The 23,859-nt window shown below is 26.3% G+C and overlaps 5 protein-coding genes across 5 annotated transcripts; 3 read left to right on the top strand and 2 right to left on the bottom strand.

The window, feature by feature from the left end:
- Positions 1-4: 4 nt before the first annotated feature.
- LOC129613282 (uncharacterized) lies at positions 5-11,700 on the top strand. Its single transcript, XM_055527281.1, has 10 exons — positions 5-230; positions 4,099-4,362; positions 5,060-5,194; positions 5,269-5,503; positions 5,549-5,829; positions 9,685-9,853; positions 10,087-10,247; positions 10,870-11,004; positions 11,082-11,295; positions 11,375-11,700. The coding sequence occupies exons 1-10, from the start codon at positions 219-221 to the stop codon at positions 11,692-11,694; spliced, it is 1,926 nt and encodes a 641-aa protein (XP_055383256.1). The 5' UTR covers positions 5-218; the 3' UTR covers positions 11,695-11,700.
- LOC129613226 (glycerol-3-phosphate phosphatase-like) lies at positions 5,391-5,937 on the top strand. The gene has a single exon (XM_055527209.1). It carries the CDS (start codon positions 5,530-5,532, stop codon positions 5,869-5,871), a length of 342 nt encoding a protein of 113 aa, XP_055383184.1. The 5' UTR covers positions 5,391-5,529; the 3' UTR covers positions 5,872-5,937.
- A 795-nt stretch (positions 11,701-12,495) lies between the features above and the next one.
- On the top strand, positions 12,496-17,726 carry LOC129613118 (nuclear pore complex protein Nup160 homolog). Its single transcript, XM_055527061.1, has 16 exons — positions 12,496-12,670; positions 12,740-12,851; positions 12,912-13,219; positions 13,271-13,460; positions 13,516-13,700; positions 13,766-13,981; positions 14,042-14,763; positions 14,824-14,959; positions 15,020-15,311; positions 15,377-15,595; positions 15,650-15,768; positions 15,836-16,402; positions 16,458-16,979; positions 17,036-17,199; positions 17,258-17,491; positions 17,546-17,726. Exons 1-16 carry the CDS (start codon positions 12,586-12,588, stop codon positions 17,672-17,674), a joined length of 4,200 nt encoding a protein of 1,399 aa, XP_055383036.1. The 5' UTR covers positions 12,496-12,585; the 3' UTR covers positions 17,675-17,726.
- An 8-nt stretch (positions 17,727-17,734) lies between these two features.
- Positions 17,735-19,000, bottom strand: LOC129613120 (replication factor C subunit 3). Its single transcript, XM_055527062.1, has 2 exons — positions 18,828-19,000; positions 17,735-18,764 (listed from the first exon to the last, which is right to left on the bottom strand). Exons 1-2 carry the CDS (start codon positions 18,885-18,887, stop codon positions 17,754-17,756), a joined length of 1,071 nt encoding a protein of 356 aa, XP_055383037.1. The 5' UTR covers positions 18,888-19,000; the 3' UTR covers positions 17,735-17,753.
- Positions 19,001-19,587: 587 nt separating this feature from the next.
- On the bottom strand, positions 19,588-23,153 carry LOC129613134 (coatomer subunit beta). Its single transcript, XM_055527083.1, has 8 exons — positions 22,655-23,153; positions 21,322-22,595; positions 21,134-21,263; positions 20,389-21,079; positions 20,193-20,329; positions 19,997-20,133; positions 19,819-19,924; positions 19,588-19,760 (listed from the first exon to the last, which is right to left on the bottom strand). Exons 1-8 carry the CDS (start codon positions 22,970-22,972, stop codon positions 19,695-19,697), a joined length of 2,859 nt encoding a protein of 952 aa, XP_055383058.1. The 5' UTR covers positions 22,973-23,153; the 3' UTR covers positions 19,588-19,694.
- Between the last annotated feature and the right edge of the window lie 706 nt (positions 23,154-23,859).

The following is a 23,859-nucleotide window of genomic DNA, read 5'->3' as shown; positions in this document are numbered from 1 at the left end:
AGGTGTTTAGATTAAAAAGAAATTTTCTTAAAATTAAAAAATTAATAAAAAAATAAGGGAAATTTATTTTATTTTTATAAATTACGAAACAAATATTTTAATCATCAAGGAGTTTTTAATATTTTATTTAAATAAAATTTAGTGAAAAAAAATTTTTTGAAATTTGTAAAATAAAGGGTTAAAATTAAAAACATTGCTTAATAGTTTTATTTCAAAAAATGGCACAAAATGTAAGAGAAAAATAAAAAATAATTTAATTTTGCATAAAAAATTTTGTCAACTATTTTACTTATACAATTGTGAATAATATTGTGAATCATATTATATAAAAATCATAAGAAATTTTTTACGTAAATATTTTTTATTAGTAAAATGTTTTTAAATAAAAAAAATCATGTGTCATATTTTCTTATCATAATATTTTATATTCTTTTTACATTAAATTCATTTATTAATTGCTGTCATTCAAAAATTAATCATCATCATAATAGTATTTGTTCAATTACTAATAATGAAAAGGTAAGATGAAGGTATAACAGTTAATTTGTTTATTGTAAATTTTATATTAATGATTTCAATAATATTATATAATTAGATTCATGAACAATAAACGGATTATGAGTTTCTTAAATCGAAAATTATAGTAATAAAGTAAGTGTGTACATATATACGAAAGCTGATTTGATTTTTAATACAGAAAAATTCTGTAAACATTTATTGAAATTCGAGCCCTTTATTAAAACTTATATAATCAGATTTAATTAATTTTAAAATTTCTATTAATAATTTTATTTTATATTTTCTATATTTGGTTTCAATTCAATTAATCATGCCTATACGGGAGAATTGGCTTTAAGCATTATACCTTACATTATTTCACCTGTCATTTTGAATAATAAATATTTCATAACACAAATAATGACGTTTTTAACTTAAAAATTAAATTTTTTGAACAAAAACAAATTTTAACAATTTGTTTTAAAATGAGAACAGTTTCTTTAAACAATTTTAAAAAATTCTAATTTAAAATTATCATCCAATTTTGGTACAAAATAATATAGAAATGAATTATATGGTTACAGAATTGAATAGATTATAACACTTTTTTCTCTGAGTTTTTGAAATTTTTTTATTTAATTATAAATTATGAAAATTATTTCAATATATTGAGATGTATGTATAAAAAATATATGAAATATCCTTGAATTTTCTTAATTATAGAATTATATTAATTTAATTCGTAATAAATAATTAAAATAAAATAAAATTCGTAATAAATAATTAAAAATAGTAATGATTTTTTGAATATAGCTTTCGCATAAACATGATTATGTGGAAATAAATAGAACTGACCCTGCATAAAAGAGAAACATCAATTATTAGAGAGAATTATTTTCAAGATCTATTGAATTTTTTATAACAAGCTAACCATATTCTGTACAAGGAATTCGTTTTTGTTCAATTGTAATACTTTCTATTTTCTCTTTACTAAATAGGGTTTAACTCGGTGCTAAAACTAAATAAATAAGAACTATACAAAAGAAAGGAAAATATTTGATCCTCATTCCTCTTATCCAGGTTCAACTGTATATTATAATCTAAATATAAAAAACATTTTCATAATAAAAACGTAATTTTTATTTAATATAATAAAAAAATTTTTAAAAAATTCTAAATCAATCTACATACATCAATATGTATGTACATTATTGATGTATGTACATCAATAATGTAAATACATGTATACCTGCAATATTTTTAATTTCACATTATACTTAATATTGTTTGTACAATTGGTACAATTGATTTGAAATTTATAAAAAAAGAGAAAAAATAACAATTAAAATTTTGTTGAACAAAATTTTTTTTTGTTTTAAAAAACACGTTTTCTTTTAAACGATAATAATCTCAAATTTAAATAAACAAAAATATACCTACTAACATACATACATACATAATATATTTGTGTATATTTACCAAAATTTGTGTAAATTTAAATATACCGAAAATTTTGTATGCACACAAAATAATGATAACGTCAAATTATAATTTGTACAGAGTATGCCCTCGTAATTCTCTCTTCTTATCAAAAACAAAACTGTTATCAACATTTAATTAATCTTATCTATTTTAGTTTTTGCTAATACCGCATTTAATATTTAAGTTTAATATACTTAAATTAATGGAAAATATATATATATGTACATATGAATGTCTGTGCATACATCAATTTAATTATATTCACTCTTCTATTAAATACAAAGTCTGAAAATGTTATTTCTTATCGCTAGAATACGAGTAAAAACAAAAAATAAACAATATGCAAAGTTCATGACAAACTTTTCACTTTGTGAAACACTTTAACACAAGTGTTTCACAAACTTTTCTAATTTAGGTGCAAAATATTAAAATATAACGGAACATATTATGTTCCATTTTGTAGGGAAACTAGTTATCATTTCCGTAATATTAATAAAGAAATTGTTAATCCTCTACAAGTGCATATTTTTTTTTTCTCCGAAAATACAAAATTTTTGTAATACTCGAACAACATTAATATTTTTTCTATTGTTATATTTAAAATTATATGAATATATTTGCAATAAAATCTTTATATATGTCATATTATATTTTATTATATTATTAAATTAAAAGATAATTCAACTCTAGGAACGTGCATTACAAATTATTTTCACAATTGCATTCTAATAAAAAAAAATTACAAAGACATGATTGAAAATGGAAATATGGGCATAATATTATAATTATAATAGTTGTGTATAACATAAATTTGTAACTATATAATAATTTGTAGACAGCGATTTCAATCTTATAAAACGTTTTAACAAGCTGTATGGATAATTATTATACTATAGAATTGTGGTATGTACAAGCTTTAAGTCAATGAACAATTTTAAAAGACTTCCAACGAAATATAACACCACTTTGAGTTTCTTTTAAATGGTTTGTATCGTCTATTTTATAACACAAAGGCTTTGATTTATTAATAAAAAATTGTTCTAAATTTTAAACTGGGTAATGAAGACCAACAAATATTTTTAAAAAATGCGTTACAGCTACAGCTGAATTAGCAGATTAATCATTTATTTTATAAAAATAGCTACTGTTGAACAAATTTTTGCTTTTTTTTTTCATTATATCAATCTTTAAAGTCACAAATAAGTAGTTTTTAATTACAAATAATCTTAATTATAATTTTATTGTTGGTCAAAGGTTATATAAATATTTTATATTCTTATCTTCAAAATTCATTTATTTAAAAATGAATGGAAAGTCTGACAAAAAATATAAAAACAAGGAATGCATCAGTAATATTTGTTTTTATTTTTGTTAACTTTAATGGGATTTAACATTATCCCGGTTTATTGAGTTTTTAATGCAACTAAATGAGGCTCTTTAATTATGTCTACCGAATCATTTTGAACGTTACACATTTTAAGCCGAAGAAGTTGTCAAGAGTTTAATGTGGTTTGAAAATGTGTCTGCGATTTAAAATTTTATCATATTTTTTATTTATAGGTCAAATTTTAGGTTACATGAATTTTGCAATTATCGGATATGTTAAAAAAATTATGTCTTTAATTTATTCTTGTGCAATTAATTAGTAGCCAGCATTTTTTAAAATTTATGATAAAATATAGCAGTTATGACAGACTATTAAATAACAGGGCCCAAATTTGATTTGCATAGTTTATGTTTTTACAAAATTATTAAAATTTTATTATGGTGGCGGCACAAAAACTTTGTCAAATAATTTCATTCATGTTTGTTTTGTTATATAAATGTAAAAGAGTTTTGTATTTATAAGCAGCTTAACTTACCCAGCTAATAATGGCTACTATTTACGTATTAAGTTTCTAAATCTAAAGAAAACATTAATTTCGCATCATTGACTGACTATTTGCTATTCTATGTCATAAATTATCATAAATCTTGTTGCAATTCGGCTTTTCTTTACTCAAAATTCAAATATTGTGTAAATTTATGTTGCAATAGCTTTTATAATGTTGCATGTAGCTTTTATAATTTATGATACCATTTCAAATTACAAATACATAAATATTTCTTTAAATACAGGAATCTTCATGTCATGACAAGGGTCCAAAAAATATTTTAACTATGACAACAGATGAAAAGAAAAAATTTTTGGATTCATTCGATTTTGTTCTTACTGATATTGATGGAGTTTTATGGATAAGAACAGTTTTTCCTGGTGCCAGTGATACAATTAATAATTTCAAAAGAATAGGTAAAAAAGTAGCATTCGTTTCAAATAATAGTGTACGACCAGAAGATGATTTAAAGGCGAAATTCAAAGAAATGAATATTGATATAGATAGAGTAAGTAAAATGGATTTAATAAAATCACATAAAACTGCAATATTCGCGCATTTATTGTATTTTACTTGAAACTTAATTTCATGTTGATAAATATTTAAGTTGATTTACTAAATTAAATAATTATTTCGTGCAAATTAAAAAATATTTAGTTGTAATTTTAAATTTTTAAAATTGACATTAGAATTTTTTAATTGCTATAATTGAAGAAGGCCACACTTCAAAGTCTCCAAGATGTACAAGCATTTTATTTAATTGGGTGCAATATAATGGTTGCAATATAATATAATTGGGTGCTAAATGGTTTTCAATTAATTCAATTTCAAAATATGTAATTTTCTCTCATATCGCTCAAACTTTGAATTTTTTTTTCTTCATATCGCTCAAACACTTTTTATTCTTAAAATATTTCGCAGGCGCCAAATTTTGGCAACCTTATCTTCCTTGTTATATTCGTCAACATTTATCTTCCTTGTTATCTTCCTAACTAATTATACAGAGGCTATATGATGTGAATGATTTTTTGTTTTACTCCCCTACTAGCTTACGTCCTCCATATACTTTCATATCTGACAGTGTCAAATACCTTTTCAAAGTTTTAATAACTTCTAATTATTAGAGTAGCTGCCAAAAATATACAAATACATTATATAAAATATTTTTATTACCTATAATAATTATGAATTAAAATTTTTTTTAGGATGACATTTTTCATCCAAGTCGAACAACTGTCGATTATTTAAAGAAAATCAATTTCAATGGGCTCATTTATTTAATTGGATCAAAATTTTTTAAAAAAGCACTAACTGATGCCGGATTTTCTGTGATGGATGGTGTAAGTTATTTTATATATTAAGTTTAATTATATTTTTATTTTTAATTTATTTTTTATTTTTAAAAAATTTATAGCCAAATGAAATTTTAGAAGAAAGTCTTACAGTATTTGTAAATCGAATATTTGCTCAAGATCCAGTACGAGCTGTTATTATGGATAGTGATTTTAATGTGTCTGGTTGTAAATTAGCAAAAGCACAAGTATATTTACGTCACCCTGAATGTATATTTATAGTTGGAGCTACTGATAAATTACTGCCTATTAAACCTCCGATTAGTTTGATTGGTTTGTTTCTATTGAATTTTTTATACTAAGTTTCTTAAGTCAAAAAAAAAATGTTTAAATTTTTTTTAGGCCCAGGTTATTATGCAGAAATTGTCCAAAAAGTTAGTAATAAAGAACCAATAGTATTAGGAAAACCCGGTAAAGATTTATGTTATGTTATTCAAGATCAATTAAAAATAAAAGATCCAAAAAGAACATTAATGATTGGTGATACATTAGATCAAGATGTAGCATTTGGTAAATTATGTGGTTATCAAACTCTTATTGTATTAACAGGGGATGCAAAATTAGAAGATTTTAAAAAACCTGAAAATGCTGAAAATCTACCTGATTATTATGCAAATAGTATGGCTGAAATGAAAATTTTATTTGAAAATTTAAATAAAATCTAAACAGTATTTTTGTATTTAAGTTAATTTTATAAAATATTTCAGTATAAATTGTAAAATGAAAATCTGTTTATTGTGTATTATTGGACAGAAATTTTTGTGACTCTCGATTTTTGATGCGTATGCACGCTAAGTTTTCCAACTAATTCTATTATATCGTCCTTTTTGTTAACTTTTGTTGATTTGGCCTTTGTATTATTATGAATTTTGTTTCATAGCTTGCGTAATAAATAAAATGCATCTTTCGCATATTGTTGCATTATACTAACGCACAAGGCAGCGTATTTAATTCTGAAATAAATAATTCGAAAATCAAATTAGAACTATTTTGTTACACAGTTTCAATCAAATGCACTTTTTAAAATGCATCTGCTATTGCATATTGTTTTATATATATGTATTCATTTCTTTACTACATACACTTATATTTATAAATATGTACATGAAATCTAAAAGGATTTTTTAAAATTTTGTGTATGTATTATTTGCATTTGAACAAAATCTGGTTTTTCTGGTTCTAAAGATAATGGTTTGATTAATATGCACACGTTATAAAATTATTGCATTCTGCATTATTCCGAAAACACTTTGTGTAAACAATAAAAAGAATCTCTAAATTTTCAGAAATAAATTCCGGAAAGGATATTATAAGAACAGACCAGGTATACATGCCCACATACATGATGTATTTTATTTTTTTTTTGTTTTCATTTATTACAATTCTTTTCTCATTTTAAAAACAGCTTGTGCACATATTGTACGCAAATGTATGAATGTAAGCAAAATATATATGTAGATATGTATGTGTGTATATATCTTTTCATTCATTCTTGGTATAATGCCATGTCTAGACACACATGAATGTAAACACACACTTGTAGAAAAAAAAAATTTATTCTTAATTATTGTTAAATTTTTTGGTTTGAAAAATAATTTTAATTCCAAATTTTTTTTTTGGGTTTTGTGAATTGAAAAAATAAATGTGAGTAAATAAATTTAATTCATAATAAATAGTAAAAATGAGGACAAAATACATTTATATTATGAGTATTTAGGAGTTGTTACATTATAAGTGCTAAAAACTACAAATAAATAAAAAATAAAACAAAAATATATAAGAAATTTTAATTTTTATTAAATGATTTTTGCGATCGACATTGTATAACGAATCTACATATTATGTAAGTATATAATGAAAAATCAAGAAAAATATTTTCATCTACATATATGTAATAAATTTTTCAATATCTTATTAATATTATCTAATATGAGCAGTGAATTAACTAACTTTGATTGTCGAAAAATCTATTTACATAGACACACAAATCGCTAATAATATTCATACATATGTACAGCCAGACAATTCTCTATGTCATTTACTGTAGGTATGTATATATGTATATACAATATATGAATATCTTTTAAATTACAATAATATTAAAATAAAAAATATACTCTTATATCGCTTTTTTGAAATATAACAAAAACCTTATATAATAAATAATAAAAAGTTTTGATGAATAAAAGGAATCAGTTCACGTGATTTGAATTCTGATTTCACAGACATTTAATTTAAATTTTATAATAAAAAATTGAAATAAGTGTAGCTATTGTAATATTCAAAACATATGGTACACCTATAATAATATCCAAGAAATTCGTGATCACCAATTATTGCAGATGTGTTGTGTAAAAGATTTATAATGTTATTTTAAAATTATTCAAATTATTCACAATTTCATAAGTGATTTAATTTATTATGATATTTACTGGGTATGTGCTTTGTATATAGGCTCAAGATTAAAACAAAAATATTCAACAATTATCAAAACTAATATACAATAATAATTTTTATATTGACTTTCTTCAACTTCGTGCTTTTTCCTTGTCTAAAAGTTTTCAGTTTTTGATCTTCATTCTAACAATATTTATTTTTATTCTATATAAATATACACAAATAATAATGGTCAATAACTTTTCATTTCTTAAATTGGGAAAAAAAATTAATTTAATTTTTTAATTTTTTTCCTTTTTTTTTTTTTTTTGATGAATAATTTTTTGATATTTACAAAGTCATGTTTATATTATTATTTTCTCTTTCTCTTTAAAAAAAAAAAAAAAACTAAATAACAAAAAAGAAAAATTTTTTTATATGGAATCAATACAAACAACAAACTCGTAATTTATTTTTACTTTCTATTATCAATTCTTTTTCGTATACTTAAATATTTAAAAAAAAAAACACAGATACAAATTTTTAACACCCCCTTTAGAAGAACACTTTATAACGGTAGAACAGTTTATTAATATAAAATTACTACTATAAAATTTAAAACAACGTTGCTAACTTGTTTGTTATAATTTCATTTGTTATCATATACCTACTTAGAGAAATCGTTCAAAGTATAACATTTTCGTTATTATTATTGTAATACGGATTTAAAGAGAGAAATTAACCACATATAATATTATTTTATAAATTACACTAATGAATTCTAAAATTTCAACACATTGTATTACCAATATATTGCAAAGCATAATCGATAAAGTTTTCAGATTTCTTCTTATTTATTTTATTAACACAGTCTGCTGTGGTAGCACTTTCGTGCCTTCTTCACGGAATATAGACACAAAAACACGATAGAGCAAAACTAATGTTTATTCAATTTGACTAGTTTTAGGAGATTTTTACCATTCAGGTGTGTTTTAGATTGAATTAAAGTTCCCACTATTGATAGGTCTGATGACAGATTGAGTTCGCCTATCTTTGTCTTTCGATGATTTTTAACACATGTATTAAAAAATAAATTAACTCAGTCTAATTTAAAATTAATTATTTTATGCAATTTGCAATCAATTTCTATAACTTTAATTTCGTTAATAATTTTATTAAGAATTTCAAGCTTTAACTTTTGATATTATATATATATTTGATAATTGTGTGTGTAATAATGTTGCTCAATATTTAGAATTGGTAAAATTATTTTGAACTGAAAATAAAATTTCAAGTGTATTTTAAACTATTTGCAACGAAATTGTTCCAGTTACCAAAGTATAAACTTTTAGTACAATTGTAATATTATTTAGGTATACATACACACTTTTCACTCTATTGTAAAATTTTGTATTTTAAATTTTTTAGAATGGTATTTTATTAAGGCTGCAAAATGAGAAAATAACAAAAATAATATGTTTCTAAAGTATATAATATGTAGATATATATTTTTATTTAAAAATCTTATCTATGACTGAACATATGTATTCACATTTTACACACATATATATTACTTATTTGCAGGTGTGTGTGTCCACTATATAAATATATAATATATAAAAATCTATATAATATATAGTATATATTTAATATAAGCAAGAGCAATGTGTATTTTCTAATCGATACTTGGTAAATTTTTACACTTACCTCAACAATATTCTATAGATTATATTATGTACGTTTCGCTCACGCACTTCTAAAAAAGATACTAAAAAAAAAATTTATTTATTTTTTTTTTTGTAATTTTGTCTCTCGTTTTTATAATTTTTTTTCTTTTTTCTTTCTTTTACATATTAAACATAATGAAGAGCTTGGGCCACTCACATCGCATTGAAATTTCAAAATTATCAATATTTCATTGCCATACAAGAATAATAAATAAAAGATTCCACTAGTATATAAAAAGAAGTCTCAGTGTTAAGGTCAAATCTTTTAAAATAAATTCTAATTTAGAATTTTTGTATGAATTTTCTCATAAAAATTAAAGTAATAATAATAATAATAAAAAAAGGGAAAAATAACCTAAATTTGTTATAATTTTTTTTTTCTTTTGGTGTTTTCAGAGAAAATATTTAAATTTGTTTTGGCATCGTTTATATAAAATAATGAAACCGGACGTTCAAAAAACACCAAAATATCTTTTAGATCTGACTACCGAAGAAAAAAGAAAATTTTTAGATTCGTTTGATACTTTTATAACAGATTGTGATGGTTAGTATAACAGTTTTGAAAAATTATGTGTTGCATACTTTAGAATTATTATACTATTAAGAAATTAGTAGTTATTGTTTGTAAAATTAATTAATTATTGTAATTGACAAATACGCCAAACTTTTATATTAAAATCTATTGAAAAATAATAATATAATTATAACAAAATCAGTTAAATATTTATATAACAGAATTAGCACATATTCATAATAATTTTTCTATTAAAATTTAAGATGTTCTTTGGCGATATTTACAACCCTTAGAAGGTTCAGGTGAAGCAATAAAATTACTCGAAAAAGCTGGTAAACATTGCGTTTTTGTTTCAAATAATAGTATGAGAAGTGATGACGAATATGATGAATATTTTCGTGTTGCTGGAATCGATTATAAAAAGGTAAAAATTTAAATAGATTACAAATTACAAAATTTGGCAAATAACATTAAAAAAATTGAAATAAAAGTATGTTAAGTATACTATATGTATATTTATTTTAATGCAAATCCCTTTAAAAATTCAGTACTAAAAGTATAAATCATAATAAAATGTTATACACTATATGCACATGAATAATGTAGATAACATTAGTTGATAATTCCAAGAAATATGCAATATCCTATTGTACTAGAACTAGACAATATTTGAAGATAATTTAATAAAATGTTAAATACGATTATGAACATACTTTGTTCCTTATCGTAATAAATTGTATATATGCCCTCCGATAAAAACATGAGTGTTTTATATTTATTTTGTTAATACATTATTAATTAAAATCAAATAATTTTTTACAAAGTATGTAAATGATTTCCCAGCAATAAATAATATAATTTTAGCGCATGTATGAGGGGCATTAATATATGTATGAAAATAAAAATTTATATTATAATAGAAATATAAGAGTTACACTTTAGAGATTTTTTAATTTAATACAAAAATATTTTTAAATAAATAATTAAGGGAAATTATTATATATAAATGTTACAATAAAAACTTAATAACCGGCTATGATTTTTAGGAAGATCTTTTTCATCCAAGAAAAACAATTATTTCATATTTGAGAAAAATTAATTTTGATGGATTAATATATTGCATTGGAACGAAAACATTTATAAAAGAAATGAAAGCAGCTGGATTTCGTGTTATTGATGGAGTAAATTACTTTTATCATAATTATTTTTTTTTTCTTAAGTTCATTTAGAGTGAGATAAATCAACTTTTATTTTTTAGCCGGATGTTTTACCAAAAGAACACTTAAGTGTTTTAATGGAATTGACATCAAATGATCCAGAACCTGTAAAAGCAGTTGTTGTCGACGTTGATTTAAATGTTTCATCAGTTAAATTAACCCGAGCTCAAATGTATTTATATAAGGATCCAGAATGTTTATTTTTAACAGGTTTCAATGATAAATTCTATCATGTTGATGGAGCAACGTTTATTGGTATAATTTATTGATCAAAAAATTAATTTTTAATTAATTGAATCATTTTTATATAATTTAATAAAAAAAAAAAAAATAGGTCCCGGATCATTTGTAAATCTTATAGCAGAAGCTAATAAAAAAACACCAATAATGTTTGGTAAACCTGGAAAAGATTTTGGACAAATGATTATTGAAAATTATAAAATTGAAGAACCTAAGAGAGTATTAATGGTCGGTGATATGATAGAACAAGATATTGGATTTGGTAAAGTTAATGGATTTCAAACAATGTTAGTATTAAGTGGATGTACAAAATTAGAAGATTTTGAGAATCCAAAATTCAGTAAATTGATACCTGATTTTTATGCCAATAGTATTATGGATCTTGTGAGATTTTTCAATGACATAAATTTATAAACAAGTTTTTTTTTTCAACTTTCTATTGCATTACAATTTTACATAATACATTAATTTTTAGTAATATAAGTAAAACTTTATACAATTTTATACATAAAAAAAGACTGGAATAAATAAAAAACTCTTTTTATATCACATTTTCGAAATACATCCTTTAAATTTAGTTTTTCGAAAAAAATGTGTTATTGATTAGAGATCATACACTTTTAATTTTTTAAAATTTACTATCTTTATGAATTATATAACTAAATTATATAATTGTTTTTTATAAATATACAGTAATATCCTTGTACATTATACATTATAATTAAAAAACAATTAAAAAAGTTAATTTCAAAATTTACGATCAAGTAATGTTAGTAAGTTTAATATTTAGCGATAGTACTAAATTATATTCTAATAAAATATATAGTATAAAGATTCGGTTTGCGTCCCAAATTTGTTGTCATTATATTTTGAATTATTCATATTCGAAATACATGCAAATTTTCAAAATCTTAATTTAAAGTTCTATTTAAATCCCAATAAATAAGATACTAGTACGAAAATCAGTAATATCAAAACGAAAAGCTTTTTTTAATGTACACGCTCCTTTAACTTTTAAATAATATTATGTAAGATAATTAATTAGTACTAATTTTCAGTTAGTTTTTTGCATGAAAATGATTTTGTACTAAATTTAAATTTGACTCATAAGAATATTATTACTCATCCATGCAAAACAAATAGATTTTAGTTTTGATTTCGAGTTTATTGTTTACAGGGTTAAGAGAGTTTCATTAGTTTTAAGGTTATGTCGAATTCATTTTTATAAAAAAGAGCAACAGAAACAGAGCGGCTCAAAAAAAATAATAATATAGAAATTTTTTAAAAATAAAAAGAATCAAAAGTATGGAAGAATTTAATTTAAGTTATAGGGAAGTACTACCAGATTTGTCAACTATAGAAAAATGGACTGAAGTTTCTTTAAATACAGGTAAAATAATTCTAAAAAATAAATTGCTATATATGTATGCATGTATATTTCTAAATTAAACAATTTTAGGCGGTACACATAGTACACTACAAGATATTAAAGTCGCTGAAAAATCTGGAGGGTATTGCTATAAAGATATATATTCAAAAGAGACCCATAATAGAAATCGTTTTATTTATTGGTAAATATTTTTGTGTTATGAAATACATACATTAATTAAGGAAGATTAAATAAATTTTAGGCGTACATATCATGATGTCTTAGAATTATCAGAAATTAGTTTAGATTTTAATTTGTTTGATAACAACTTACGATACAAATTTACTGATTCTCCAGTTTTATCAGTTTATATAACAGAATATGATAAATTTGTTACTATATTAGTTACAACTGTGTCAAGTTTACATAAAATAAATTTTACACATCCAAATGCTTTCGGTCATAAAGAATCTAGTGAAACAAAGTGTTATTCTATATTTCGTGAAGCTAATACAAATTCAGTCAAAGATCCTTCAACTTATTATGTTATTGGTCAGAATATATCATCAAGTAAATAATTTTTTTAAAAGAGTAATAGAAATTAAACATTTTTTATTTTAGATAATCCAGTTCCTCATGCAGCAGCATGTTATTTATCAACGAACGGACAGGAAGCTTTTTTCAGTTTAGCTTATCAAAATAATCTGGCTTTATTTACAATGAACTGCCAAAATGGATTAACTGTTACAAGTGTCTTGAAAGAAACTCATATAATGCCAAGAATATTTTCAAATATTCGTGGAGCACTAGGGTAAAATATAAAAATATAATTAAAAATTCTCAAATTAAAAAAAAAAAAATTATAGTGGGAAATCGGGGTCCATCGACTCAGAATTTGCTACTTCTATGGTGTTCTCTACCGTCAACGGACAAACTTTCCTCATGGCCTTATATAGAGATGATCATTTAAAAATGTGGACTACTGCCAGTGCGCAGTGTGTTTCAGTTGTAAATTTAATCCGTGATGGTTCAGAAGACAGGTTACAAGGACGTAAGCAGCATTTTAAAAAATTGTATTTTAACAGAGAAAAAAATATATTTCCTCCTTTTAATCAGCACAAACCAATGCCTTAAGAAAAATTAACGACCGCAACTTGTGCGCATTTCTGTCCCATTCAATGAATTCCGAGTTTGTTTGCATTAAAATTTTATCAGAAGGAAGTACACATTACACATTACAAAAAACAAAAGTTATTCCAGCACCTCAATCTGATTTAGCAGATTTTGAAGTATCAGAAAATAAAATATGGGCCCTTTGGTGCAATGCACAAGGTAAAATAAACAGTTCATAAAATTTCTTATCATAGTTAATTTGGCTTTTTAATTTTCTAGGAGAATTTAATATTTCAAATTTTTCACTTACACCTGGCCACAGTTTAAGTTGGATATCAGCTGCAATGGAGCCACCTCCAGATCGCTATTGTATTGACCCAAATGTTGATCCCCGGCAAGCTTACTGCTCTTATATTTTTCATCCAGGAAAATTTGATCGTTCAGTAATCTTAAAAGCATTGGTAATGTTCCGCCGTTCTAATAACTTATTCGATCCGAATATTTCTATGCATATACTGAAAGACCGTGTATGTCAAGCTGTTGAAGCAGAAATTCAAAATGAAATTAAAGAATATGAAATTGCTGATGACGAGTACGTAGAAATTGCAACAAGATTTTGGGAAAAATTTTATTCATGTTGTGAACAATATCATATGAAAGCAAGTCAACCAATTGGATTAGTATTATTAGCTAGTATAGATGTTGTTTGTGTTGTAAAGAAAAACACCTTTTCTTTATTAAGACCTTGCGAGACGTTAGAACATTTAATGATTGTTGGAGAAAATATTGAGCTAAGTAATTTTGTTTTTACGCATTTCGATGGAAATAAGAGAGCTGGAGAAGACTTAATAAATCTGGTGAAAATACTATCGCAAATAGAACAATGGTTACCAGAAGATGTCAAATTAGATTTCGATAAAAAGTTACAGCAACTTGAAATGCCGGATGTAGTGATTGCAGATCTAGTCAACGAGATATTATCAGCCGGAAACTGCAAAGAAGTAATAAGCAAATTTCACCTTTAAATTTTCAGATTTTCTTATTGTTATTTTTCATTTTAGATATTTCCTAGAAATTTCTTGATAAATTTGAGACAACAATTACAATCTGTTAGTGATATATGTTCAGCAATGTTAACTTTGTTAAACAGTTTAAGAATGGATTATGGAAACCCCGAAGCGATGCAAACCCATTCACGTAAAATAAATGAAATTATATGATTTTAATAAGGCAAAACAAGGTCTTCATAATTTTCAGATTTGGCAGAATCGTCACGGTTTTTATTTATAATTGGAAATTTATTTGGGAGTAATATTGGAATTTCAATATTATCTGAATCAGTCCGACAGACCTCTTTGATAAGATATGCTTTGTGTAGAAATTTGCTAATATTGCAACAAATTTTGATTGATACCATTTCGCTTGCTTCGGATGTTTTAGAAACAATTCGCTCGAAATTTATGCCAGAGGCGGTAGTATTTGTTCAATCATATTATGTCATGATCTGGATTTGCGAAAGGCCTGTTAATTTGAATCACTCTTCCTCTTTGTAATAATCAGTCTAGTTAAACAAATGTGAAATATTTTATTTTAAAAATTATAATTTGATTTCAGGGAAAGTAGCATTCAACGCCTGAATTTGTTACAACTAACAGAAACAAGACCGAATTTAAGCGCACAAATACATTCTGCCCCATTATTAAGAGTATTTTTAAGTTCAAAAGGCTTGTATACAGCATTAGCATTATTTTCAGAAGGACCTTTTAAAACTCTGCAAGATTTGCAATGGCAATATACGCTAATTCCTCTAGTGACTATTATAAGTCAATTAATGTAAGTTGAAAATAAATTTTATATAGTTCTTAGAATATTCCTTTAAATAACTAGATGGCCCGTATCTGGAAACTTTGTATTTGGGGAATGGCTTTTTGGAAGTTGTCAACATATTGTCATTCAAGAATATGTACGTTTACTTAATAAATGGTGCGAGTGGAATAACTCCTCAAGTAAAAAAAAAACATAATTTTACATGTTTAAATAAACGATATTCACAATTTCGAAAATTTATTTTAGGACAATTCATTTTGGCCGTGTCTCTTTTGGACAATGGTGAAGTACATAAGGCTTATGATTTATTTTTACAATCGGCAAATGGAGTTCATACAGAACAATTCTTAATTGAACGAATTCTTAAGAATGCAACAAATTTAACATTGAACGAAGCTTTAGCTAAATATTACCTTAAAGTAATTCAATTATTCGAGCAGCATAATTCTCTCGATAATATAATAGCTATGGCACAAGTCGCAATTGGAATATTGGACAAAAACGATTCCCAATTACCGATGTTCCAATCAATTGTTTTTAATAGTCACCTAGTTTTAGAGCACTATGAGGAAGCCTACCATTCGCTTATTTTTAATGCAGAACCATCAAGAAGGAAAGATTGTTTAAGGCAATTAGTAGTTTCTTTGTTCAACAAAAAACGTCTTGATTTACTTTTGCACTTTGAATATGCTGGGCTTCAAGAGGAATTTGAAAATATACTGGAGTCAAGGGCTCGTTCTATGGCTATAGAAGAAAATGAAGTTTATAACTTCTTGTATGCTTTTTACGTAAACAAGGACAATATGAGAAAAGGTAATGTAAGACAAAAAATTTGAATAACGAAATACCTATACAAAGAAAATTTTAGCCTCATCTTGTATGTACGAACAAGCATTACGTCTACAACTTGAAAGCGATTGTTCTGAATCAATTCAAAAAAGATATGATAGCCTATTGATGTGCTTAAACACCCTGTATTTGGTAGATGAACGTTTCCAGTGGATCGTAAGACCTATTTTGAGTGACGAACCCGAAGATCCAGATGCAATGGAAACTGATGAAACACATTCTGAGCCAGATGACGATGGAAAGTCAAAAGTTACAGTCTATGAAATTAAAGATATTCGCAAAGAATTGCTACACACTGAGGCTTGTTTAATTTTATCTAAACATCGTCAAGAAGTTGGTACTTCTTTAATAAAACTTGGAGTTAAAGAATTATCACAAATGTTATTGAACGCTGGGCATTATACTTCAGCTATAAAATTGTTGAAAGGTTTTGATTTGAATTTATGTCCAGCTTTTGAAAGCTTAACAGCCGCATGTGTTAGAACTGCTGAAGAAGGACCTTCTCAGCCATGGACCTGGTTGCAGGAAAATGATTTAGCCGGTAAATAATTAAGCCGGTAAAAGCTAAATAGTATAGTATTATTTTTATATTTTTAGATTTACCTCACAAAAACAATGCGGCAGACACGGCTTGGGCGTTGCTTCAAAAACAAATTGAAGATCACGAATTAACAGGTTTCACAGCTATTCGAAAAGCGGTCGTAAATAAATTATTGAACCTGCAAGTTTTTTTACCTCGATGGTTATATAACTCATATAAGGTGGACATAGATTTCAATTTTCAAAATTTTTCCAATTTCTGACAGTTGCAATTTTTAGCACGACAATGTAGCGGAACTATTAAGATTATTTGTCAACCATTCAAGGTTGCTGGAAGCTGCCGAATTAACAAAAGAATTAATAAGAGCTGCGTTAGGTTCTGGTCATGAATACTTTAATATTAAACATCCACTAGCGGCCAATACCCCGTCTTTATGTATTCCATTGTATCCAATTGATCTTCTACTGTATGGCTTGCGTATTAATTTCGACACAGATGACGAATATAGACACGTAACTTTTATTTTATTTTTGAATCTATTGAAATGAGACAATTTTGTTTCTTAGGCTCATTTGGAATTAGAGGAACTGATTGAAGAATACGTTCAAACTGCTGGCAGAGCATCTGAAGATAAAATTCGTCTAGCAATTCAATTAGTTGCACAAAATAAAAAAGAACGCTTGAAAATTGCATAAATTATTACAAATTTTTAGTGTTTAAGAACTAATGGTTATAAATAAAAAAACTTTTTTTAACATTTAATTAATATTTAATTTAAAAATCATCCAAAATTATAGCTTCACACAAGAATTTTTTATATATATTCATAAAATATGCAACAAACGCTTCCAAATGAAATATATGTTTAGATCCTGAAAGCATCCGATATTCATATAATGTTGCACCTTCTAAAATTTTTGCTTTGAGTGACATATCACAATTTTTCACCAAATTTTCTACCAGACCTTTAAATATAGTGTCGGGTGGTATACCTTGAGATAAAAGCTCATACAATCTTTCACGTACTTTTTCTAACTTTTGTGGTGTCTGCTCTTGTATTATTTGATTAGCCGTTTCTTTTAAATAAACTTGCCAATCTAACTCTACAATATCTTGATTTGCGGTGAATGGATATTGTTGAACTTTGCAAGCCTCTAACATTAAAATAGCTCGCCTTAAATTTCTTTCGGATTTAATAGCCAAACGCTCAGCAAAACTTTCGGGTAATGTGAGACCTTCTTTTTTACATACATTTTGAAGTATAGTAATAATTTCGGAAATTTTTGGGGCTGCTATTCTAATACCTAAGCACCTACTTTTGATTGCTGGAATGACTCGAGATGTTGAATTTACCGAAAAAACTATACGGCATGTTGCTACATATTTTTCCATCGTTCTACGTAAGGCATGTTGAGCATCTTTAGTGAGCTCATCAACTTCAGATAGAACAATCACCTTAAATTCACGTTGCCCATTTGGATCAATTTGATGAGTTTGAGCAATTTGCTTAATTAAGTCTACGACTACAACACGATCGTATATTCCAACATCAGAAGGATTGACTTCTAAATGGTAATTACTGCTCGTAGTCATAATATCAATTTTGCGATTTGATGGTGTTGTAAATTGCATTGTTTCGCTCCGAAGACGTTCTACTCCAGGACCATATAATTCTCGAAGCAAACACATTATGCGAGTTTTTTTTCCGGCACCTGATGGGCCATAAAACATTAAATGAGGAAAATCCCCTTGATGACATAAATTTCTTAGTTGTTCCGCTTGTTCCTAATAATTAGACATCTAATTTAATATATGTACATACGTATATTACGAATTTCAAATACATACTTTATGATAATCTAGCTTCATCAGCTCTTTTGGACGATACTTATCAACCCATAACGACATTATTTTTTTTTTTTATAAAACAGTAACTTTTTGAATATTGATTATTGGCGCAAAGACCGCATCACCTCACTTCTCACTAGAATAAATAATCAACAATGTTAATATTGACAAATAATGACACATGATAGCAGAAAGAACGAAATTAAAGAGAAAGTATCAAAATTGAGCACCTTAATAAAGACTTGCCTTCTTAAGAAATAAAACTTTCAGAAAACAGTAGTCGATAGGGTTGTGCACGTAATATTTCTTTAGAATTGGATTCTTTTTTTATATTATTGGAATTATTGGAATCTAAATTTTATTAATTTGACGATTGTTTTTACCGTATTAACATTTTAAGCTTTGTTTAAAAAAAATATAAAACCTAACGCCATTTTAAACTTGTAGTACAAGGAACAATTTAAGACTGCAACAGTACTAATAAAAAATAAAAGGACGGAAAATTTCGCGTCTTTGTTTAATTTTTCAGAAATTTAATGGAAATTGGGAATTGTGCTGTAAAAATAACTAAAAATAGAAGCAAAATATTCAGATTATTTTTTGTTTTATTGAAACGTGGAGTTATACTTATCTGAAAAGGGTCAAGTCAATATTTTATTTTAAATCACATTTTAAAAATTATTTTCAATTTTGAAATTATTTGAGCCCAGAAATTTCGGGAGTAACGTGATGTACAGCAGCAACAAGCATTGCAGCAGTCTTGAAGATCAACAAGAATTTTTTGAATGTTATATAGTTTTATTCATAATCATATAAAGAACAAATACATAATAGGAAAAAATAATTAGAATATAGTAAACTTTCAATTTAAGCAGCTTGAACAGTTTGCTTTTGAGATGAACTTATTTTATCCCCTAAACTAAGTGCCATTCCCTAAAATTAAAATGAATTTTAAACTAAAACTTATTTAATCGAGCAAAATAGTTTTTACTTGACTCTTAGCACGAATACGGATATGGCCTGTTACTTTAGCATCTGGGTCATCCATTGGCTTTTCAATACTTAAATTAGCAAGAGCGTTTTCGCCAAAAATAGATCTTCAAAAGAATCGTTATACATTTATTATTCAAATATTTTTTAGATCTATTCCTTAGAAGTGAATAACTTACCTAGCATACATATTTGCAGCCATAAATCCACAATTACCTGACAAAGCTTTCTCCGGCGTCAAACATTTCATATTAGTGCATTTTAATAAATGTTTTAAATATTCATGAAGATCCGTAAAGGTCGTATTAACTGTAACCTAATATCAATTTTTTTTTTGTTTAATAAAATGCCCAAATTCGCTTCTTTAAAAATTACCTTATTTTCCCATTCAAAATCTTGCCACATTTGCCTAAATTCTGTATCTGTGCAAGTTGCAGGAATTATATAATCCATTATATCGATATGAATTGTATTTAGAACAACTACATTTGATGTTGTATTTGTATCGTATACTAAAAACGAAAAAAATTTGAGTCAGAATTAAGAGCAAGTATTTTCTTACAAAATATACCTATGCTTCCAAAAATAATTCCATTTTCGGTGGAAGAAACTTTTACATTCGCTTTAATATTACAAAAATCGTGGGGGGCTAATACAACTGGATGTGGTCTCTCAACTAATTTTAAGTCACCTAATGTGGCTAATTCCAACGTACAATTTTGTAAAGTATCGCTAGTTTGATTTACAACCAAAACATCAAGGACTATATCGTATTGATTGACATTAACATAGGCTTCTGCATATACAGGATCCGAAAAACCCGTTAGTTGTGTTACTTTATTTAATTTGTTATTTGGTGAAGCAACATCAGACAAATTTGCTGATTTAGTTCCAGCTAATGCTTGATTCAAACTAGATTCAAAAACATTTTCTCCAAGCTGGCTCTGCCAATTATTTGCAGATAATTGAGGGAAAAGAACTGGGTCATCTGGCTGTACTTTTGCACTCAATTTTTGTTTATCCTTTTGTGTTTGGGCTTCTTCCGCTTGGTGAGCATCTAACATTTTTCCAAGTGCTTCCCTGCATTTATCGCGAAATATTTCGACGGCATCTGGTGTGCGTTCGCTTAAAGTTTTCAAACAGAAAAATATGCGATCTGTATCGTCATTAGTAATGGGTTTCGCTGGGAAACCAGATTTTCCCAAATGTAAAATAGAGCTCATAACAAGCATAGTTTGAGTGCAAATACGATTCTGTTCTTTCTATAAAATTTTTTTAAAATTATAATTGAAATGATGTTTATATTTTTAATTTACCACGTCAGACTCAAGTTCAATATAACGCAACACTAATTTTGTCATAGTTGCAGCAAGAGCAGCTCCAATAAAAAAATCCCCATCCATAAGATATTGTCTTAATGGCGGACGCTTTTCTTTTTTGACAACGCTAAAAATTTTGTTTAGTTAAATTCTGAAAATGTAAAATGTTATTTTAAGCAACTTACGGTGCTACACTAAACGCACTCTGTGTTGCATATGTACCATCAGATGTCACTTTATTGCTTGGAATGTTTTCTTTATCTGCTTTGTGTTCTTGTTCAACTTGATCTCCAGCTAAAATTCTCTGCTCCGCCTCAACCATTGGTATTTCTCCCAAAGTACTATTCAAAACATTTAAAAACTCTTGTATTTGATTGGCTGAATCAATATACTCTCCCAAAATCCAGAAAGCGGCTCTATGAGTTTTTGATGATTTGATCATTGGGAAAGCTTCAATTAGTTTTTCTATAATTAGTGGCCTAAGAGAACTGAACTTCTGTATAGCCTCTCGAACAAAAACTAGCACATCAGCTGCTGCTGCTTCATTGGTGTCTGATAAAAATTCAACTAAAACTGGAATAACTGCAGCAGCCACATCAGGAAATTTAATAGAACAACTATGTAAGGTTCTAACTAAAAGTTGTCTATATTTTCCAGTATCTTCATGTTCAACATTATGGGTTTTTGTGACTTCTTTTTTTAAAACCAAAACCATTTCCTCTATATTTCGGGAAGATACCAAATCCATAGCTAGTTCCAAGGTTTTTTTTCTCACTTCAATATCAGGAGCGGCTAATACACGTAATATATCCATTACTAAATCTTGCATAACTCTTTCAGTATTTTCATTTTCTTTCATAGCTATTAAACGGTCAAGGACTATTAATTTTACATTATTATCGCTTTCCTTAACAATTAACTCTATATAACATCCAGCCGCTGCTTTGATTGCCGTTGGTGCTGCAGATAAAGTAATTAATGTACCTGCTGCTTCATAACGAACAGCATTTGACGAAGAATTTAGCAAATTGTAAATACAACGTATAAAACGCGAACGTTCTGATGGGTTTGCATGACAAACTTTATAAATAAGTTCTACAATAACCAGTTGAAGAATGTCACCAAAATTATTAACTTGATCTAGGCAGGACGCCAAATAATTAAGAGCTCGTTCTTGATCAGCATGAAGTAACATAAGAAAAGCATTTCTCTTACAAGACATATCTTGTTGTGTATCGAGAAAATTTGCAATTAATTCTGGAGCATCTGGTACTAACCATTCAAAATTTTTATAAATGGTAAAAATCGCTAAAACAGCATTTCTTCGTACGTAAGAATGTCTATGATCTAAACAAGCTGTGATAGCAGGCATGAGAGGCTCAAGAAGTTCAGGTTCCTTTAGTTTACACAAAAAACGAAGTGTTGATCCTCTGAGAAATTCATTTGGATGTTGCAGATCCTAAAATTATGCAATGCAGATTTTTTAATATAAGAAATTTTGTACCAATGATAATTTACCTTTCTGTATGCATCACAAACCAAAATCATTTCTTGTTTCAGCTTTCCATCATCTGTCGTTTTGGGAACGATTTCCCAATAAATCAAAAGCAACTTTTTGATGGTATGATTTTGCAGTGGTAATATAAACCGGATAATGGTCATCAACAACCCTTTCAACCGTTCCCCGTTTAATAGCAATTGAATAACCTTTTTTAATGTATCTATTTTTAAGTTTATATCTCCTTTCTCTAAATCTTGTTTCAATTGCATTTCATTGAACGGTGCCGAAAAACCACCATTTATAATGGTATAACATGGCCCATCTGCTAAAGCCATTTCTTTTCGATGTTACACGTACTTCGTCAAAATATATAAATCACAAGTTTAACTTAAATTTTTGTCCAAAATACGAACCCTTATTTACTTTAAAATTATTTCTTTATAGTTACTAAAGCAAAATTAAATTGGAATATTTAAAGTTTCCTCAGATATATCGTACCAATTTAATTGCTGACAAGTTGACGTGTCAGCGTCCGTCATTATATTGTTGTTGGAAATGTCAACAAATTATACGCAGGGATAAGCAAATCTATTAATTTATTTTCATAATTTTAGCGACATCTATGAGCGAATATAAGAAAATTTTACGGGTGCAAGTTATATATTCGCTTACGCCCGGAACACCAAAAAATAAAATTTAACTATAACTAAAATTAAATCGAACGTTGCGATCAAATTTCCATACTTTATTACTTAAACCTATTCTAAATCATTTAATCGCAACGTGATTTGACAAAAACAAAATATTTATTTTAAATTAAAATTAAAATTCAACATTGCAATTAAACTCCTATATGAAATCATTTAATTGCAACGTGATTGAACTTTTACAGACAAAACTAAAGCAAAGTTCCAAATATTCAAATTACAATATTAAAACTTTCCCATGAGAATTATTCTAAACAATTTTTTGCTTACTAAACAGTTATTTCTTATAAATAGAGTAAATTCAATAGCAGCTTGGCTTGGTTGGTAATTCAGTAGCTCGTTAGTTATTAAATCGTTTTGCCGTTTAGAAAATAAAGATTTAAAAATAAAGTTAATAAGTTTGGAATTAGAAATTAAAGTGTAATTAATTAATAAATGAAATAAAAAGAACTTTTATAAATCTTAAAATATTTTTTGTGTAAAGTAAAAACTTATAGTTTAATTTAATAAGTTTG

Source organism: Condylostylus longicornis, unplaced genomic scaffold (assembly GCF_029603195.1).
Source record: "Condylostylus longicornis isolate FDR11 unplaced genomic scaffold, ASM2960319v2 ptg000081l, whole genome shotgun sequence".
NCBI classification, from domain to species: domain Eukaryota; kingdom Metazoa; phylum Arthropoda; class Insecta; order Diptera; family Dolichopodidae; genus Condylostylus; species Condylostylus longicornis.
Note: the sequence above shows the minus strand (reverse complement) of the source record. Positions and strands in the feature narration are given on the sequence as shown.

Coding starts and splice junctions, on each gene's coding strand:
- LOC129613282 (XM_055527281.1), top strand. Junction 5,195..5,268: donor GATTTTCTGTGATGGATGGT/GTAAGTTATTTT, acceptor AAAAATTTATAG/CCAAATGAAATTTTAGAAGA. Junction 11,296..11,374: donor TGATGGAGCAACGTTTATTG/GTATAATTTATT, acceptor AAAAAAAAATAG/GTCCCGGATCATTTGTAAAT.
- LOC129613226 (XM_055527209.1), top strand. CDS start 5,530: ATGTTTAAATTTTTTTTAGGCCCAGGTTATTATGCAGAAATTGTCCAA.
- LOC129613118 (XM_055527061.1), top strand. CDS start 12,586: ATGGAAGAATTTAATTTAAGTTATAGGGAAGTACTACCAGATTTGTCA. Junction 13,220..13,270: donor TGGTCAGAATATATCATCAA/GTAAATAATTTT, acceptor TTTTTATTTTAG/ATAATCCAGTTCCTCATGCA. Junction 15,596..15,649: donor ACTATTATAAGTCAATTAAT/GTAAGTTGAAAA, acceptor TTAAATAACTAG/ATGGCCCGTATCTGGAAACT.
- LOC129613120 (XM_055527062.1), bottom strand. CDS start 18,887: ATGTCGTTATGGGTTGATAAGTATCGTCCAAAAGAGCTGATGAAGCTA. Junction 18,765..18,827: donor TGAAGCTAGATTATCATAAA/GTATGTATTTGA, acceptor TCTAATTATTAG/GAACAAGCGGAACAACTAAG.
- LOC129613134 (XM_055527083.1), bottom strand. CDS start 22,972: ATGGCTTTAGCAGATGGGCCATGTTATACCATTATAAATGGTGGTTTT. Junction 22,596..22,654: donor TTTGTGATGCATACAGAAAG/GTAAATTATCAT, acceptor GCATAATTTTAG/GATCTGCAACATCCAAATGA. Junction 19,925..19,996: donor GCTGCAAATATGTATGCTAG/GTAAGTTATTCA, acceptor ATTCTTTTGAAG/ATCTATTTTTGGCGAAAACG.